Source organism: Elgaria multicarinata, chromosome 4 (genome assembly GCF_023053635.1).
Source record: "Elgaria multicarinata webbii isolate HBS135686 ecotype San Diego chromosome 4, rElgMul1.1.pri, whole genome shotgun sequence".
Lineage (NCBI taxonomy): Eukaryota > Metazoa > Chordata > Lepidosauria > Squamata > Anguidae > Elgaria > Elgaria multicarinata.
In genome coordinates this window covers 111979167-111998842 of record NC_086174.1, presented here as the reverse complement: position 1 = coordinate 111998842, position 19676 = coordinate 111979167, and the positions used below count along the sequence as shown (strand labels likewise).

Genomic DNA, 19676 nt, shown 5'->3' with positions numbered 1-19676 from the left:
AAAGTGTATTTGAATTTTCTTGTGTGCTGCTTTGTGGGCCTTTGTCCAAAAAGTGGCACAAACATTATTTTATACAACGTATCATTCCTATTTCCAGCAACCTATTTTGTGTGTGTATGAAATAAAATGAAACATTGAATATTATCATGTTATGTTGATGTTGTTCTTACTTTTAGCTCTGGTTATTTATAATTTTTAATTAAAGAAATTACTTTAAAAAATAGTGGAGCAAAATCATTTCCGTGAAACCTCTCTCGCTATGTCAGTCAGTGAATCTCAAAACAGATGAGCAAAATTATTTTGGGGGAAAGATATGTACTTCAAGGAAGTTGGTCATCATAGCTCTAGAAGTAGCAGGACCATCACACTAGGCTTTTGATTCTGAATATTTGATCACCCTATGTTAAGACCATCTTTAACAGTTAACTTTTAAAGTAAAGACTATCTTATAGAATGGGTAGTTTGGGAAATGTAAGATTTCATGGGCTGGTTGAGAAAACAAAACAACGTTCATCTTAAATACTGTTTTTCTCCTTTGTTATGTAAAAATGCAGTTACTTCTGCTAGCTGGTCAAAATCCTTGCATTATATATTTAGACAATACTGACATTGTTAGGTTGAATAGAAGGCTGGAAATACCCAGGCAATGCATTTGTTATAGTATGGAAAGGGAGATGGAATTGGTTGCTGGGCATTGTGATAAAGCATTCTGTACCAATATATGTATGTATGAATCTTAATGCTTGTGTACTGTGTTTTATTAAAGTGAAATAAGACTGTTATTTTTCTAGCCTGAATTAATATTTTCATTAAATTCCATACATTTCAAACCCTGTATCCAGACCAGTGCCTAGCATAAATTCAGGGTAAACAAAGAAGGGGCATACTCAATATTATCAAATCTGCTCCAATAATCACTCCCATAATACCATTGACAGAATGACAGAACCATCTTGATTTTTCATTATTTTCCAACTTCACTTGTTAATGAATTAAAGGCAATTCTGTTCTGCCCTGCCAATTTCTCCTGTTCTTCTACCCTGAGCTACCATGAGCATATTGGCTTTCTAAATGGTCTGAATAGAGGAATTTCACCTTGTGCGTTGTACACTAGCACATGCTTGTTTATTTCTGTGTTATCAAGTGACATTTATCTCTGGACACTGGGGGGCCTTTAGAGGGGGGAAAACTTAAATGGAAGAATTAGACATTGCATGAAATGAAGCCTCTCTCCCCCAAATAGCATTAATATATATATATACTAAAAAATGTAAAACAAACAATGTATGATACAAATAGAGCTTTGTGATAAATTAGAACATTGCATCCTGAATAAGTCTACTTGCTATTTTTTTTTCTTGCATGACATCATATTTAAAAAAGCTAAATTTCAGTAGCGACTTTTTTTGGTGACAAAAAATTCAATATTTTGTTCTTTTTTGTGGGTGTTCTGTTTGTTTGCAGTCAGATGAGTGAGCCTCATAGCGGTTTGACGCTCAAATGTGCCAAGTGTGGAGTAGTTTCAACAACAGCTTTGTCAGCCACCACCGCCAGTAATGCCATGTTAGTCCTAATCATTTACATCTTCTTGTTACAAATCTTATACAGTGCATGTGGAAAAAAAAAACTACAGTGATGAAAAGTTATGATTACTAATACTGGACATAGTTAATTTAAAAAAGAAAAGAAATGGCAACCACACTTTTTAACTCAATTGGAGTAACATTTAGAAAATAAAATATGAATCTTTATATATCTATATCGTTGTCATTGGCTTTCACGTTAACTAACAAGTTGCCATCCTTAAATAAGATTTATATAGAGATGAAGTTAGGGTTTGCATTTGTCCACCAACAGTTCTACAATGCCGTTGTTGCTGTTTTCTTTCCTCTCTGCCATTGTCTAGGGCATCCCTTTGGAGTTCCTGCGTTGTGTTGCCTCTTCTGGCTCTGACTTGGATGTCTGCAGTTCTGGCAATGACCGACAAGAGATCCATATTATTTCAGATACTCTTTGCTGTGTTTGATTCGTTGCAGGGCTTCGTCATTGTCATGGTCCACTGCATTCTCCGAAGGGAGGTAAGAAACCACTTCCAGAGGGCATCTTTCATCCTTTTGTGTCCCCACCACTATGACATTTTCCAACAGTACAGGATGCTCAATCAAACTTCAGGCTGCAATCCTATACTCACTTACCTGGAAGTAAGTCTTATTGGACTCAATGGGGCTTGCTTCTGAGAAGGCATCTATAGCATGTGGACAGAACAGAAAGTAGATTGGGATCTACTCGGAATTCTCAGGGTGATTTGCAGTCTATTAGCAAGAGTTTCTGCCTCCCAGTAGTTTAACAATAACAGCTAAAGGTTTTTCTCTGCACCTAAATTAGACGGCTTGAACGAAGACACCTTGGGAGGGGGTGGGGAACCAGGTATGATTTTTGTGTGTGTGAAAGGAATAAGTTTGATTCTGGTGATGAAAACAAATTCATATGCTCAGAGGCACTCTGGCCCTTAAATCTAAGTGTACAGAATCCCCTGAACCACCATTTTGCACCTGGTTCTGGTTGGTGGATCTTGTGATTCTAGTAGAATTGTGAAACCTGAAGTCTGCCCACCCATGATCTATAGCATTGCATTGTCAGTTGCACATCAAGGAAAAATTTGGGATAAAAGGCAAGACAACTTAATAGGGGTCTTAAAGACAGACAGGTGTGACAGCAGACCAAGGAAAATGCCCCCTCCCCCTCCGGTGTGTCATTACAAAGAGCAAGCAGACAGATTTAAAGTCAAAAAGATGGATGGTGGGTAAACACAGATGAGGCCAGAGAAGACTGAGGGCCAGAGAAGATATCACTTTAAAGTCATATCTAGCAACTCCATCTTGTTTTCATTTTTATTCTAGAGAAGTCGCAGGTGGTCCAATCCAGATTTTGACCATAGCATGAGGAGAGTTGGGGTACTTTTAAGTTCTGGATGGGAGCCCTATGCCTACTCTACAGTAAAAATGAAGGGAGAGCTTCAGCTGTGGGGCGGTATATAAATGCAATAAATAACAACAACAACAACAACAACAATGCTGCTAAATCTAAGCCCTGCTCAGGCAAAACGTTTTAGTGTACAATGAACACACAAGGAGAAGGAGCACTCTAGGCCCACCTCCATCCTTGCACTTTTCCATTGCCCTCTATTGAAGAAGAAAGCCTCACCCTATCCGTGAGGGCTCTCCACATGATCCAGGATGTCAGAAAACCATGGTTCTTGATCATACAGAGTGCCTCCACAGGCACAGGATGCTCTCCTCTTCAGACTGTCTCCCTCCTCAAGTATAATGTGACAGAAACATGCAAGGAGTAGGGTGGGGCTACTGCGCTCCCTTCTGCTCACGCATTGATTGTACAGTGAAAAGGAACGGTTGACTAGGGGCATGTCTGCACCTCCCGGCAATCTGGGAGGGAGGGTGGAGGATCTCGCGATATGCTGATTGCGAGATCCTCCCCTGCATTCACACACAGCGTGTGACGTCCAGGAAGGAAGGAGGACGTCACGCCCACCATATTATTATTTTTTAAAAAAGTCAGGACCTGGAGTGCACCTGCGCTCCAGTGCAAAAGTAAGTTTTTTTAAAAGAGAAAAAAGTCCCAACCCCGCTGTCCCCTGCCCCCGATGGCCCTGGACTCTCCTGAGCCCAGCTCCTTCCCTCCCATGTCCCCCACTACTCACAGGGAAGAGGGAAGAAGCCAGGACAGCTGGCCACACCACTCGCGGTCCTCAAGATTGCCCCGAGACTGTGGGAAAAAGCGAGAAAAAAGGGTATGGCAATATCCCGGGGAAATGGAGGGATCATCCCTCCGTGCTCCCGGGATCCCCTGTGCATCATGCGGACACACAGGGATGATCTCACGACGATCCCCATGATATCGCCTGGTGTAGACATTTCCTACGGCTCTAGATTTAAAGTAAAGTCTGTTTTGTGCCTGATTAATTTTGGGTGCAAAATGTAGCACAAACAGAACCAAAATAGTGCTACAAGTTAAAACATTTTATTTTCTTCCTTGAAATAGTTCCAAAAAGCTCTTCTGTAACTCTAACATCTGTGGCTCTCTGGCATTTAAACCAGCAGTGAGAAACATAGTATCAGGCCAGAATCTGATACAACATTTGGTACTCAAAAAGAGCTGCAAACTCCCACATAGCATGCGTCTGTACACCTTTTTCAGAGCCACCAGAAATGTGGGATTCTGCTTATGGATCTGTCTTGGAAACATTCTGGGGTTAACAAAGCCCATGTAGAGATTCACTTTAAAAAGAGAGGAGCATACAGGTTAGTGTAATGAATAAACAAACCAGCAACTTCAGTTTCTACAGGTGGTTTCAAGCCATATCGATGCCAAGGTGAAAGCCAATATAGTAATATAATTTATCTGCCTTACATGTGTCTATCCGCACCACTAAATGTCATCATGCAGTCCAGAACAATTTTCTGTTCTTGATTGGGGCTTTTTCCAGCAGTGCTTCACAGCTGAAATAACAGCGATGCATCACAGTCTGAAGTTTATCCCATGATGATTTTTGTTTGGTGCATTGGTAAACCCACAAACTGAAGACAAGTACTACCAGCCAAATCCTTGGGGAGACCAAACATACTTTAGCCATGGGCCACCCATGCTCCATTTGTGATGCTTTCAGAGAGAACAATTTTACTGCTCTCTAAAATAATCAATTTGTTCCAATTGCAGCAGATAATAGATGAAGCATCTTACTGCAGTGGGTGAGCGGTGGCGTGATAACAGTGATTCTAATGTACCAGCGTTTCCTTTCACTACAAAGAAGGGGCAGTTTTGCACATGCAAGGCCATGCATGTCTGGAGCTTTGCTCACTTGAATAAAGTGAATCAGGAAGATGCCAGTAGTTGTGACAGAGAGAAGATGAGGCAACCAAATGGAATCATTCTTAGAGTGTTGGACTGACTCAGGAGATCCATGTAAGGCAGATAAATTATATTACTATGTTGGCTTTCACCTTGGCATTGATATGGTATGTTCTAGAAACGTCTGGAAACGAAGCCCTATGAAGAGAGACTGAAAGAACTGGGCATGTTTAGCCTGGAGAAGAGAAGATTGAGGGGAGAAATGATAGCACTCTTCAAATACTTAAAAGGTTGTCACACAGAGGAGGGCCAGGATCTCTTCTCGATCCTCCCAGAGTGCAGGACACGGAATAATGGGCTGAAGTTACAGGAAGCCAGATTCCGGCTGGACATCAGGAAAAACTTCCTGACTGTTAGAGCAGTACGACAATGGAACCAGTTCCCTAGGGAGGTTGTGGGCTCTCCCACACTAGAGGCATTCAAGAGGCAGCTGGACAACCATCTGTCAGGGATGCTTTAGGGTGGATTCCTGCATTGAGCAGGGGGTTGGACTCGATGGCCTTGTAGGCCCCTTCCAACTCTGCTATTCTATGATTCTATGATTCTAGTTTCTACTTAGCTATGGAGCTCACTGGGTGCTCTGGGCTGTCACTGACTTTCAGCTTCACAGGGTTGTTGTGAGGGGGAAAATGGAGAGGAGTTGGACCATATAAGCCATGCTGGGATCCTTCCAAGAGGAAAAAAAGTTGGGACATAAATGCAATGAGTAAATAAATAAAGTAGCAATGTTCTAGAGAATAAGGGATTTGAGGTCTTAGTATCACGTTTTCAATTAAAAAACCAAATAGCTTTTGTTCACATATGTGAAGAAAACGTTGCCATATCAACCACTTCACAAGTAAAACTGATCACACTAAGGTGTTCCCCCTGCCACAACATAATTCACATGTTGTGCAATTGTAGAAATTTACTCTCTATTAATGTGTGTTCAGAATTGCAGCTGGAATCTAGGGGGAAAATCCATCTAAAATCCAACACTGTTGATTTAACTAATCCCAGAAAATAGCTTTTGTTGGCCCATCAATTTCGTAAAACTTTATCAACTTGTGTGCAATGCTGGGTTAACAGAGAATGATTTCAGCTTGTCACATTTACCATTCATTCATGTGAAATATGGAATGTGTCTCTATAAGCCAAAACTATAAATCAGAATGTCAAATTACTTGTCACAGATAATATCTCATCTTAGAGTAAAAGTCATATCTGTTTTGCTCTGCTCATACTATTGCAATGATATAAAATACATAAAACATTAGAAACATCCTAAATGTGCAGAAGCAACACAGGGTACCTACCTTTTTTAGTGAGGAAGATTGCTACTTCTGAGAGGGTCAGCCATTGTAAATGACAAGCTAACCATCTCAAAAGGAGCAGCCTCGTAAATGTCAAAATCTGTGAGGGTGTTCACTCTTTGCTTTGCCTTTTTTAAACATTGCTCGGTGCTAGAGTATAATGCACGGGTCCCCAGCGTTTTTGGATCCATACACATATTTAGGAATTTGAGACACTTCTGTGGCACCACCTCAAAATGGCTCCCATCAAGGATGTGTCTAGTTACATAATGGCCCTGTTCAAAAGACACTTTAAGCCACAGTGGTGAAGGCTTGCCTTAACCATCCTGGATGAAGGTGTCTTCTGAACAGGGCCAATGGCTGCCTTGGGGCCTGGCTAGTCAAACATGAGCTAAAGATGTGGCAGGGGAGAAAGAAACAGTGAGGTGTGAGGGTGAAAGAGCAAATCCAATAAGTATAGAAAACCAAGGCTAGAGGTTGGGAGGAGGAGAAACAATAAGGCAAAGAGGTGAGGAGAGAAATAGCAAAGCTACAAGTTAGGAGGAAGGGGAGAGAAAGAGCAAGACTAGAGGCTAGAAGCAGACAGGAAAAAACACTAACTTAACATTCTACAAGTTTTTATTTTGTTAAAAATATTTTTTTTTTTGATGGGGACAAGGAGTGGAGAGCTTTGTGGACACTGTGTTGGAGATCCCCATGGGTGTTATTGTGCCTGCCAGCATCGCGTTGGGGACTCCTGGTATATTGCATTCAGAGTATGTGGCTGTGTTTGCAAGATTAAATAATGCTAAACCACAATTTAATGCTCTGTGCATGAGCAGAAAGGAACCTGCAGAAAACAACGGACTGGCATGCACCCCTCCCCTCTCATTGTTTCATGTGATGAAGGGGAGGAATAAGCCAGAAGTCTTTTCAACCAGGAATTGTGATTTAAAAGAAATTCTAGCCAATTGCCGACAAGCCGACAGCAAACCCTGGGTTGTTTTGCTGGCAAACAAACTATTTTGAAACCACAATTCCTGGTTTGTATGTAACAACAAGCCAGGAATCTGCTAAAGTGGAACTGAATTCTGGTTTATCCGGCCTTCGAGGCGCATGGAAGGAAGAGAGTGCGCAATCCTGAGGCTTTGCTCAGGCTCCTTTCTATGTGTGTGCGTGCTGCACTAAACCGTGGTTTAACATTACACCCGAACACTGTGAAGAAAGAGAAAGAGAAGGTATATGTGAACACAGCCTGCTCTGAACCTAATTTGAACCAAATAAGATTGGTGATAAAGGGAGGAGCATTCATTTGTTTCCTCCTTTTTCTCTTTTCATGATTATCAGGCTGCATTCCCCTCCCCCCCCTTTTTAATCTATGTTTAGCATCTAAACCTACAGTCTCCCTCCTTCCCGCCACCATATCTCAATGGCATGGACCTAAAGGAGGGGGAGGAAGGGAGGGAAGCACATGTGAGGAGAGAGGGCAAGTTAGAAGAGCTTTGAATTGGTTACTGTTGCTAAGGAAACCACTTCCTTAGTACCGGCACGTTCAGCACATCTGTCTCTCTCGCTCTGTCTGCCTCTGAGACAATCTTGCAGCTTCTTGTCGTGGGGGTGGAAATCAAGAAGATGTTTTGAAGGAATATACCATCAGCACTGAATCTTTGACTGTGAGAAGAGCAAGAGGAACTGCACGGGAGAGTTTAAAACACACCTCCTTCAATTTTTAATACTGTGCTCAGATAATGGAGATCATTCACAGCAGGGTGGCAATTTTTTGCCTGTGCTTGGCAAACAAACAACACTGCCCAGCAGTTCTCTCCTTCTCGCCTTATACAGCATTCATTTGATTGAGCATCAGCTTTGCAGCTTGTAGGTGCTACAGGACCCATCACTCCAGTTGGATGCCCAGGAGGCAGCAATGGCTATGAGGGCCTTTTGACAACTTCGGCTGGCTTCCTGCTCTGCAACCTCTCCTGGAGAAGTCAGACTTGGCTACCCTTATCCATGCCTTAGCAGCATGCAGATTTGCCTGTGTGCACCAGTTGCTGGGGAACATGGGTGGGAGGGTGCTGTTGCACCATGTCCTGCTTTGTTGGTCCCTGGCTGACGGCTGGTTGGCCACTGCGTGAACAGAGTGCTGGGCTAGATGGACCCTCGGTCTCATCCAGCAGGGCACTTCTTATGTTCTTATGTCCTTATGACTGGCGTGATGTGCTTTGTGTGGGGCTACCTTTGAAAAGCATTCTGAAACTTCCATTGGTTCAAAACTGGAGTGAGGTGCATGGAGTGCATTACTCTAATACTGTACCATCTGTATTTGTTGCCAGGCCCAGTTCAAAGTGCTGGGTGTTTTCTTTTACCTTTAAGTGCATAAATGTTCAATTTCTATATCCTGTTATGAATACTTACAATCAACCTCAGAGGCCCTTCTTTATGTCTCCTGCCATTTCAAATACAGAAGGTAGGCACTCAAGACAGGACTTTCTTAGTTGTGGCATCACAGCTGTGGAATTACCCTTCCAAAAAAAAAGGCTCTCCCAGCTCCATCTTTACTGGTCTTCCCACATGCTACAAAAAGGTGCCAGAGGCAACTCACAGAGTCTGCTTCACTCCTCAGTAGTGAAACAGGAACAAGTCTCAATACCAGTATTAGCGCAGCAATTGTGCTCTAGTTTTCTGCAAAAACATCTGGACTCTAGAGCAGCCTTCCCCAGTCTAGTGCCCTCCAGATACAACCCCATCATTCCTGATCATTGGCCATGCTGGATGAGGCTGATGGCCAAAACATCTGGCGGGTGCTTTAGAATCTCAAAAATTCTTTCACTCAGTCCTCAGTGCACATTGTGACATATCTCTTCATCACAGATGGATTAGGGCTCTCAGCTAGTTGTTCGACGATCTGTTTTTTAACCAATTAAAGATACAATCCTATATCCACTTACTTGGGAGTAACTCCCACTGAATTCAATTGGGCTTACTTTTGAGTAGACATGTGTAGGAAGGCACGATATAGCAGTTCAATTTGAACACTTTTTCCAATTACCAGAACCTCAGTATAGGTGCTTTTTAGGAGATAATAAAAGATAGGAGATAATAAAGGATAAAGGTGTGCTCTTCAGTCTAAACCCTTCCAATTATGGGGGAAGCAACATTTAATCTGCAATTAAGTGCTTCATTGATAAGATTTAATCCATGTGCAGTAAAATCTTATGTTTGGTCAGAAGTAAACCCCACCGAGTCTAGGATTGCAGCCGGAAACTTGCAGCTCGCATGGGAGAATAACAGAAAATTGTTATATATTACATGATATATAAGATATTATTGTTCACAATTCATCCAAAGGATTTTTGAGAACAATGGGTTCAGATTTTTCTTGGCAGATGTTTTTCTTAACGCACTGCTGTAGTGCTATTGTGTTTGTCCACTGTTGGCGTCGCTTCTAGCATTGCTGTGGAACTCGGAATTTATTAAGTTACCAACAACCCAAGGCCATTTTTATGGAAATAAACCTCCTGGATTTCTTCCCATTAATCTTCTAAGTGGTCTTAATCATAACATTCATTACGTTTGGCTGCATTTAAGGCTGGCTACAACTAAGAAGTGGTAAACCAGCAATTTGGGTATTCTATACAAAACAAACAATTACTGTAAGCCTACATTCACTTACCTGCGAATAATACCCATTGAACTCAATGGGACATACTTCTGAGTAGACTCATATAGAATTATGCTGCATACTACTATAATTGTGGCCCCATTTAAGTATTTTGTTTGATTTAGTCAACTGCACTGTATCATCACAAATAGCACCATAAATGCCACTCTGTACCAACTGAGAAAATCAAGATAAAGCAAGTATAATTTAATAATTTTGTCTATGACTATATTTCTTTACAGAAATATGCTAAATGCTTGATATCTCCCATCAGGTTCAAGATGCATTTAGATGTCGTTTAAGAAACTGCCAAGACCCAATCAACGCAGATTCTTCAAGCTCATTTCCTAATGGACATGCTCAAATCATGGTTAGTTTTTACTTTATCCTTAACTGCTATTTTTGGGTGGTTCTCATGCACACATACAGTGAGACAAAATGATGTATGTCCAGGTTTAAAGAAAGAGAAAAGTCTGTCTTTATTTCATTACTTATATTTTAATTTTAACCTCTTGTGTGTATATATTATGAATGCCTTCCTCCTCCCCTGGATGGAATGAAAATTTCTGAGAAAAGAACCCCCTTGGATCTTATTAATATGTTGTTGTTGTTGTTATTGTTATTATTAAAAACAACAACAATAATAATGACAACAACAACAACAATACCACCTGAACATTATTTACAGGGTACATTTCAAGTTTTCAGAATGCTTTGCATATATTATCTCAGTAATCCATACCTCAGACCTGTAAAATTGACCAATAAGACAGCGAAGACTAGCTTCATTGAGATGAGTTCATGGGCATTTCCTAGTTGAAATTGTTGGCCATTTTGCAATGCTGCTGGTTACTTTTGATCCCATTTCTTAAAACTAGGAGTTACTTTGGCAGAATCTGCTTATACTTATTGTGAAGAGCCCAACTTCCCTCCAGAATGGGGCAGTCAGGAACCCTTACCCATTTGCTGCCACCAGCCCTTTCTGTGAGCCTAGAACTGGAGTAAGGGCAGCTCTAAGATCTGTGGGTTTTACTGAGAGGAGGCTAAGTCCTCCAAACCAACTGGAGCACAAGGGAATAATGCTTGGGTACTCAACATCGACATTCCTCAGGCATGGAATTTTCTGGGTGCTTTACATGATGCCATCATTGTACAGTTTCTGCCTCGTTATTTCCCCTTGCCTAACTGGCCTTATTTCAAACCGGGGGAAATGTGGTATTTTTCCTGCTCACGGCATCAGACTGACATTGCCAGCCCATGTATTGTTTCCATGTCATTTCATGTGGGCGGGACTGAAAGGTGCGGTTACGCTGAGGAGGCTGTGACCGGGGCACTGTTTCCACCTCCCCATTCCAGGCAATTCTGCCGCCGACATTTGCAGTTAGGTCAGTCAGGTCAGGTCAGTCATTGCTGAATAAGAGTTTCTCCATAGCAGTTCAGTAGGAGGGCTGAACAAGGATGGCTGAGCACAATGTGTTTCCTGTTGCTGCCATTCTGCCTGCCCACCAGGGTCGTGGGGTTCCTTGGCACCACCAAGAAACCCTCTATCTGCTTGTTATTTAGACGGGGGGACTGTGTTGTTTCCTCGCAGTCCCCAGGAAAGCCAGTACTTACTTGGGAGTAAGCTCCATTGAACACAATGGGACTTAATTCTGAGTAAGATCGCACTGCAAGCCTGTAACCCTCAGCACACTTACTTGGGAATAAGCTCCACTGAGCTTAAAGGGGTGCTCTTGGTGCGGTGGGAGATCAGATCTACCTCCCTTTGTTGCAGGGAGGCATTTTATCCTCTTCTCCCTCAAAATTTGCCACTTGCCTTACCTCTGAGAGCACGAGATTTCCCTTGCACCTGGGTAGTTGTTTTACAGTGAGGCTGGGCTGCCCGTTGCCTGTACTGCAAGGCTGTGTCAATCATGACAAGGTGACCAATAGCCTGCTAGCGGGAGGGAAATAGGCATGAACCACAGAGGTAAATGCAAGAGTCAAAGGTTCCTACAAAAGGTTTGGCTCACAACAATGCCGCTGCTCTGGAGAGGTGCTGTCTCTCTGTGTAAATGGAAGGAACGGAAAGTTCCAGGATAAAACCAGCCAGTGTAAAGGGCCCATGACTGAAAGAGGGAGCAGAAACAACAGTACAGTTCCAGGAAGAAACAGTCATGTGGAGAAGCCCAAAGTCTACAACCAATCCCCAAATATTAAAGAGCTTTTCTAATTTTAAAGAGCTTAATTAATTAATTAATTATTTACATTTTATATTCCACCCCCATAGCTGAAGCTCTCTGGGGGGGTGGGGGAGGGTTACAAAGGTTAAAACAGTGAACATTAAAAACAAATATACAAAAATGTAAAAGCATCAAAGGCATAAAAACAACAATATCCATTTAAAACAACTATTCTGGGGTCAGTTAAAAACTCAGCGTATGTTGTTAACTGGCTGGGAGGAGAGATTAGGGCTAATGGAGAAGAAAGCAGATAGGCAGCAATAAAAAGAAGGAAAACTGTTTATTTCCTAAATAGATGATACTGGACAAAAAGTACGACAAATTGCAGAGGAAATAAAGAATGGTGTGGTTAGGTAATTTTAGGCTTTGGACATAATGGTCTTACAGTGGGGCGGGGTGGGGTGTCGCTCTTTCAATGGTAATGTGTATTGTTTCACTTCTAAATATGGCAAGACAGCCCTGCTTCATGGGTGGGGGGGCTTCTGCTTATTCAACTGAGCAGGGGGGGTGGACTTGTTCCCTGATGGCGCCACTGGAAATAAAACCCATTTTTATCCCTGTAGTCTCAGGGAAGGAGGTTGACAGTGGGGAGGGAGAATCTTCTAATCTGAAGTGGCAGGGAATGTTGATACGTTCAGTACAATAGACACGGAGTATTTAGGAAATGGGCTATTAATGCTTTTGTAACCAAGGAAAATGGAAGTAAGCTATCAAATGAAAATTCCCGCCGGTATATCTCAGAGACATTTGAGATGTGACAGGCCACTTCTCTGAAATGGAGAAACTAGGTTATTGGACCAGAAATGGGTCATTTTTAAAATAACAAGCTATTTAAACTCAAGCCTTCTCCACACTTATATCCTGCTTTTCCTATTCGCTCAGTGGGAAATTTTAGAATTATGAAGTGTTGAAAGGGACTGCAAGAAACAAGTTTACAGATGATCTTCTGCAGAATCATTTGACTAGCCTGTGGTAGAAAGGAACTTGGCGAATCCCAGCAGCTCCCTTAGAATTCCACACTAATATTGGCCAAATTGCTTTAAGCAAGCTTTGTGTAATAACCCAATTATCTGTGTAAATAATGCCTTGCACACATGGTGAGTCCACATGGAACAGTTGAAGCGCTTTGAAATAAGATCTTGTGAAGACATCAGCATGCCATTGAAGATCTTGCCAAATTGTTGGCTTTGAAATGTGTATCTGTATATTTATGCCTACAAAGTTAAGACTATATGGAATACCTTATGTGGAAGGCATTTTTAATGTGGAAACATTTTGAACCAGCATCAACAGTGAGCTTGGAATTCTCGTATAGCTGATCCTTGTGGCTGTGTAAATATGGAATTACAGGAGGACGTCGTATTATCATATAAGTAAGGTTTTTCTTGTGGCACGCTTAACAAAGCATGCCTCCTGCTGAGTTCTTTCACTTGCGCTATGAAAGCACCCTTGGCTTTTTCAACTACATTTGAAGTAAATGGAGTCATCAATCCAATGGGTTATATTGAAGAAGTAAGGACTAAATAGAATAAAGGCACTGGTTAATTAACCAGTCAATTAACAGCTCAATCTTGAGTTTGAATAAGCACCAGCACACAGAGTAAGGAATTGGACACCCTGAAGAGATTCTCCCAACATAGTGGATATTCCATATTAGACACCACAGGCAATATGGTTGCTCCCACCTCCATGGTTGCTCCCATGGTTGAGGTTTCTTGCATGTTTACCTAACACTCCCCAAGGGAGCAACCACTGCTTTTAGCTATATGTGCAAACTCAAATAGGTGAGCAGAAGGGAGTCTTCCATTCGCTGTCCTGTACAGTGCTTGTGCATTGTTACGGTTAAGCAAATCTTACATAAAAGCATTAATAGCAATAATGGTAGAGGTTGTTCTTCTGACTTCCGAAGTTATTGCTACCTCTTTTTTAGAAGTTATATTTTAAAATCCTATTTTATAATTTTGATGGTAAGAAAGGGAAGGATCCAGCAGTGTGCTATCACTATTGATGTTGTGCTAGCAGAAACCAATACTTGTGCAACATCAGTAGCACTTGGTAGCATGACAGGTTTCCCAGGAAACTCATCAAGCTAGTAAGCACTATTGACATTGCGCAAGCATTGATTTCTGCTAGCACAACATCAGTAGTACAAGTGGTAGCGCACTACTGGGTCTTTCCCAAACTATTCCCTGACAACAATTCCACAGACTTTAATTCCCAAAAGCAAGCCCACTTTTAGGAGGAGGTAATTTAAGTCATAGTCCAGCTCAGTCAAAAACCTGGCCTCTATTAACCTCAGCAACAACAAAAATGGGATTCAGTCTGAATTGTGAGATCTGAATTTAAACTCTTGCTTTCAACAAAAGTGGTAGACTTGTCCACAGGCAGAGCAAGGCTGAATTCCTCAGATTTGCCACAGTTCAGTTCACAGAACTCAACAAGGGCTTAACTCTTAATTGACTTAACTCTTCAAACTTTATTTTAACTAGGGTGCTGTCTATACATTTTAAAAGCCTTGTAGTGGCTGAGCGGTGGCACTGCATCAGTTATATGATGCAGTGGCCACCGCAGGGCTTTCCCACAAAGTGGTGTATTTTAAAAGTAAGGCACTAACCCTGACTTTTTACGCTAGAGTGAGATGACCATGGGCCTTCTGCTCTCTGACCTTGCTCCAGCATCAAGGCAGAGGCATTCCCAGGCAGATGGTGACCCCTGATTGGTCACCGGAAGCCCGGGCAGAGGGCAGGCCCAGAAAGCCAAATTGGTACCAGAAAGCCATGTTGTCTCCTGCATCAGCATTACCTGCCATCACCAAAAGCAGCGGCAACCTGGTGCCATCAAGGCAGCCTCTAGGTATGAATAAGGTTCTGAACCAACTTTATGTCATCCCCTTTTTAAAAAAAGTTATCAAGGCAGACCTGAGCAAATATTACTATAGCACAGGGCTTTATAAGAGAGACTTGTAGCTGCCACTCCATACCTCTTGACCCTCTGTTCCTTTATAATATCTAATGCAAAGACATGCAGGGCAGGGCATCACAGCACTGTACTTCTCCTGGCCCATATCTCATTTCAGGGCTTTGGCAGTGCGCTGTACAATGATGCCCTGCCACACATTGTTTGTATCAGAAGATATGAGGAAGGAGAGCTGAGGTGGCACCTCTGTGACCTGTTCAACTTCTAGTTCGACCTTCAGCTGGTGACTGATAATGGTTATCTTATTTAACATTTATTTCTTATTGTTACAGACAGATTTTGAAAAAGATGTGGACATTGCCTGTCGATCAGGTAAGACTGTCAGACCACCGTGTAAAGGCTTGTAAACGCAGAAAAAAATTAAAATGCAAGTACCTTTGCCATTCTGAACTAAAGCGGCAGATATAGGTTCCTGCAAGCCTTTGATATCAATGGTTGTTTCACCAACATGGATATATACGTTTCTTAGCAGGATATAAATATTTCATACCAAGACTAGACATATTCATCTAAATGAATATGAGAAAATTTAACAACTCAGTTGCTAGAAATTTTCATGGACGTGAGATGGGTGCATACGGAGCCTTATACTGAGCCAGACCATAGGTCCAGCTAGCCCAGTATTGTTGACACTGACGGGCAGCCAGGGTTTCAGGAAGGAGTTTATTTACTTATTTGCTACATTTATATACCGCCTCATAGCCAAAGCTCTCTGGGCAGTTTTCAAAAGTTAAAAACAGTGACCATGAAAAACAAATATACAGAAATTTAAAACCATCAAAGGCATAAAAACGGCAGCAATATCCATTTAAAACAACTATTCTGGGGTCAGTTAAAAAAAAACTTCAGCATATGTTGTTAACTGCCTGGGAGAAGAGAAAAGTCTTAACCTGGTGCCGAAAAGATAACCATGTTGGCGCCAGGCAAGCCTCGTTGGGGAGATCATTCCATAATTGGGGGGCCACCATTGAAAAGGCCCTCTCTGTTGTTGTCATCCTCCAAGCTTCCCTCAGAGTAGGCACTTGGAGGAGGACCTTAGATGTTGAGCATAGTGTATGGGTAGGTTCATGTCGGGAGAGGCATTCCATCAGGTATTGCGGTCCCAAGCCATGTAAGTCTTTATAGTTTTCCCATGCCCCACCTGGAGAGGAGACCTTCTGAATGAAAAGCAGGTACTCCACCACTGAGCGACAGCACCTTGCCCTGAGGTACAAGACAAAGAAATAGTCTTAGAAATGCCCAATCTCCTCATTAATCCTTATATATAACAAGCTTGAGAAACAACTTCTCATAAGCTACAGAGAGCATCCCAGCCAGTATGATTCAGAGCTTCTCGGTCTGCAAGGATGCACTGGATTAGCATTATTGTATGAAACTAAACTATCATGGTGATTTAGCAAGCAGCCCTGGAAAAGCTGCATGTAATAGGAATAGTAGTTAAAACCCTGCCCATTTCCCTACCTACACACACATACATAGACTCGCATCTTTTTGAAGATACAGTTAACACTACACCAAATGGAAATATATTTATAAAATCTTCTGAATTAAATGCAAATTGCCCCCACTGAATTCTAGCCTGCTGAATTTTAAATGGTTCAGAGTTCCTTTCTGTTTGTGCTAGCTAAAAAGGTTTGTGATCAGCAGATTGCTTTAGCAACGAGTTAATAAAGCGTAAGAAGGAGGGAATTGGCTTATTCCACAGATTCTAATCCTGTGCCTTGTTGTGTCAAGAAATACATAGTAGGGCCACGAATTGTTCCAATCGATGAGCTAGTTCAACATTGCAAACGATACATTGACATCAGTTGTTCACCATTTTACATATTTAGAACTGCCTTGCCAGTTTGACTATAAGAATGTGTTAATTGTATTTCACAATAATGCCTATAATAATAGGCCCTATGTCCTCCTTCTTCAGTAATTTAACAGTATTGTGATTTTTAGGTAAATTTTAAGAACATAAGCATCCAGATCAACTCCCTAATGATTGAGGAAATGTAGTATTTCTTTCCGAAGCATTCATGATTAGAAACTGAGGTTGGGGGGGTGGGGGTTACGTTGCCGTTTTAGGGCAGACACGATTAGCCCTTGATATATATAAAAATAAAAGGATTTAAATTTGACTTTTTAAATAAGAGATTTAATAGAACAAGACTGGGTAAAGTGGCTTGACATGTGTGCTGCAGCATAATGACTACTTCGCATTTTCTAAAATGGATTTTCTCCATTTCCATTAAGCATTGCATTGTAAGGAGGCTTGAAATGGCCTAGCCTCTTTCATACATATCCTTTGCCTCAAGGCAAATAGTGCTGGTTTAATTGAAAGTGGAAAGGCAATCACATATGTCTTAATAGAGGAGTTTGTCTCCATGTATATCTATCTCCATGTAGAGAAACGTGTCTTAACATCTGGGCCTCTATTTTTTTTTTTTAAAAAAAAATATTTTCTACAATACTTAAACATACACCATTACAATAAAAAAAAACATACTACATAAATGTGGAATAACATTAATATCATATCTATATAACATAATCAAACTTAACATACAAGTGCACCCCCCACCTCAGGATCTCATTCCTGATTCCAAAATCTCATACTTTCTTCTGCTGGTGATTTCCCACTTCCCTTAGAAAACACAAATATTAGGAACTGTTTCCAAATTCCTTCAAAATCATTTGTTTTAGCTATACCTCTTCTCCATTTAATATTACAAGTCAATTTATCGTTAATAGCTATATCCCACACTTCTTTATACCATTCTTCAATACAATAATCCCCTTGAATCTTCCAGTTCCTAGCTACAATCAATCTTGCTGCCGTCAGCAAATTCGTTATCAATTCCATCATATCTTTTTTACATTTTAAATCTTCAATCTGGGCCTCTATTAACTTCGGCTATCCAACAGAAAGAACAGATCCTAGAACCAACAAATCCTTTGGAATTTCTCTTCCTCTCACAACATAACCCCAAATGATCATACTTTTCCTTGGTGTACATTGGCAGTGTTATATTGTTTAAAGCTGCCTTCCCCAACTTGGTGTCCTCCAGATGTTTTGGAGTACAATTTGCCTCAGTCCCGGCCAGCATGGCCATTGGAGGGGCCATAGGTCAGTGTGATAGTGCACAGGCTTTGCATGCAAAAGGTTCCAGGTTTGATCCCTAGCTTCTGCAGATAAGGCAAGGAAAGTATCCTTCCTGAAACCCTGGAGAGCCAGTGCTGCCAGTCAGTGTTGACAATACTGGGCTAGATGGATGAATGATCTGATTCAGTATAAGGCGGCTTCATATGTTCCTATGGGGTTGTAATTCAAAATATCTAGAGGGCACCAGATTGGAGAAGGATGGCTTCAAGCTTGCCCCACATAAATGGGTATGAAGGTATTCTTGCCTCCAAAGCTTCTAAAACATGTGTTCCTCCTCATTTATTCACAGTTCTCCATAAGGACATTGGGCCATGCAGAGCAGCGACAATAACAGGAACACTTTCTAGAATCTCCCTAAATGATGATGAAGAGGAGAAAACGGCCAACCCAGAAGGAATGAGCTACTCGACATTGCCTGGGAATATAATTTCTAAAGTCATCATTCAGCAGTCTGGAGGCATGCATATGCCCATGAGCATGAGTGAGCTGGCCAATCAGTGTCTGAAAAAAGACAACACAGAGTTGCGGCGGACTGTTTATTTATGTACTGACGACAACCTGAGAGGTGCTGATATGGACGTAGTCCACCCTCAGGACCGAATGATGGAAAGTGACTATATTGTCATGCCCAGAGGCTCCATGAACCCACAGGCTTCTCTGAAGGATGACAGCAAGTTGAATCTAGGCATGGAGACTTTGCCTCATGAAAGGCTTTTGCACTACAAAGTTAATCCTGAGTTTAGTATGAACCCCAATGTCATGGACCAGTTCAGTATGAATTTAGATCAACATCTCCCTACCCAGGAACACATGCAGAACTTGCCTTTTGAACCCCGCACAGCAGTAAAGAACTTCATGGCTTCAGAGATGGATGATAGCACAGGACTAGCAAGAAGTGAAACTGGATCGACCATATCAATGAGTTCTTTGGAGGTCAGTGGTATAGCAACTAAGTGCATGCATCATGTTGTTCTAGGTGTTTTGAATACAGAGACTCATGGCTCTTTGATTCCCCAAAGACAGAGGCAGCAGCATGTCAGCTGATTCCTCGTGGTACAATCACATGCTGCTGGCCAATATGGGTGAAAGCCACCACCACCACATGAATGGGATTAGTCATCCTCCCAGCAGGGCACTAAACTGGTGAAAGAGTCCTACAGAATCAATCAAATCTACATGATTAGTCAATTATATGAACTCATGGAGTATAAGTTCATCACTGGCTATTATGCCATCACCAAATTCAGGGGCATATGCCTCTCAACTGGCAGGTGTTGGTGAGCAACAGCAGGAAAGGGCTGCTGCCCTCATGTCCTGCTTGTGGACTTACTAGATAAATCTGGTTGGCCACTGTGGGAAGCAGGAGGATGGACTAGATACTAGGCCTTTGCTCTGCTCCAGCAGGACTCTTTTTATATCTCTATGATTCATAGACCAGCGGCATAGGCTTGTACCATGGGGAAGTGGCT

At 41.8% G+C, this 19676-nt stretch overlaps 1 protein-coding gene across 7 annotated transcripts in view; it reads left to right on the top strand.

Annotated features, from left to right (window-relative positions):
* The window catches only part of ADGRB3 (adhesion G protein-coupled receptor B3), a 545908-nt gene that overhangs the window by 491241 nt on the left and 34991 nt on the right, over positions 1–19676 (top strand). For all 7 annotated transcript variants that reach the window (XM_063125010.1, XM_063125008.1, XM_063125009.1 and 4 more), the window contains 5 exons: positions 1465–1563; positions 1907–2078; positions 10133–10228; positions 15329–15368; positions 18497–19140. In XM_063125010.1, coding sequence (XP_062981080.1) covers positions 1465–1563; positions 1907–2078; positions 10133–10228; positions 15329–15368; positions 18497–19140 — 1051 coding nt within the window. The remainder of the gene's footprint in view (positions 1–1464; positions 1564–1906; positions 2079–10132; positions 10229–15328; positions 15369–18496; positions 19141–19676) is intronic.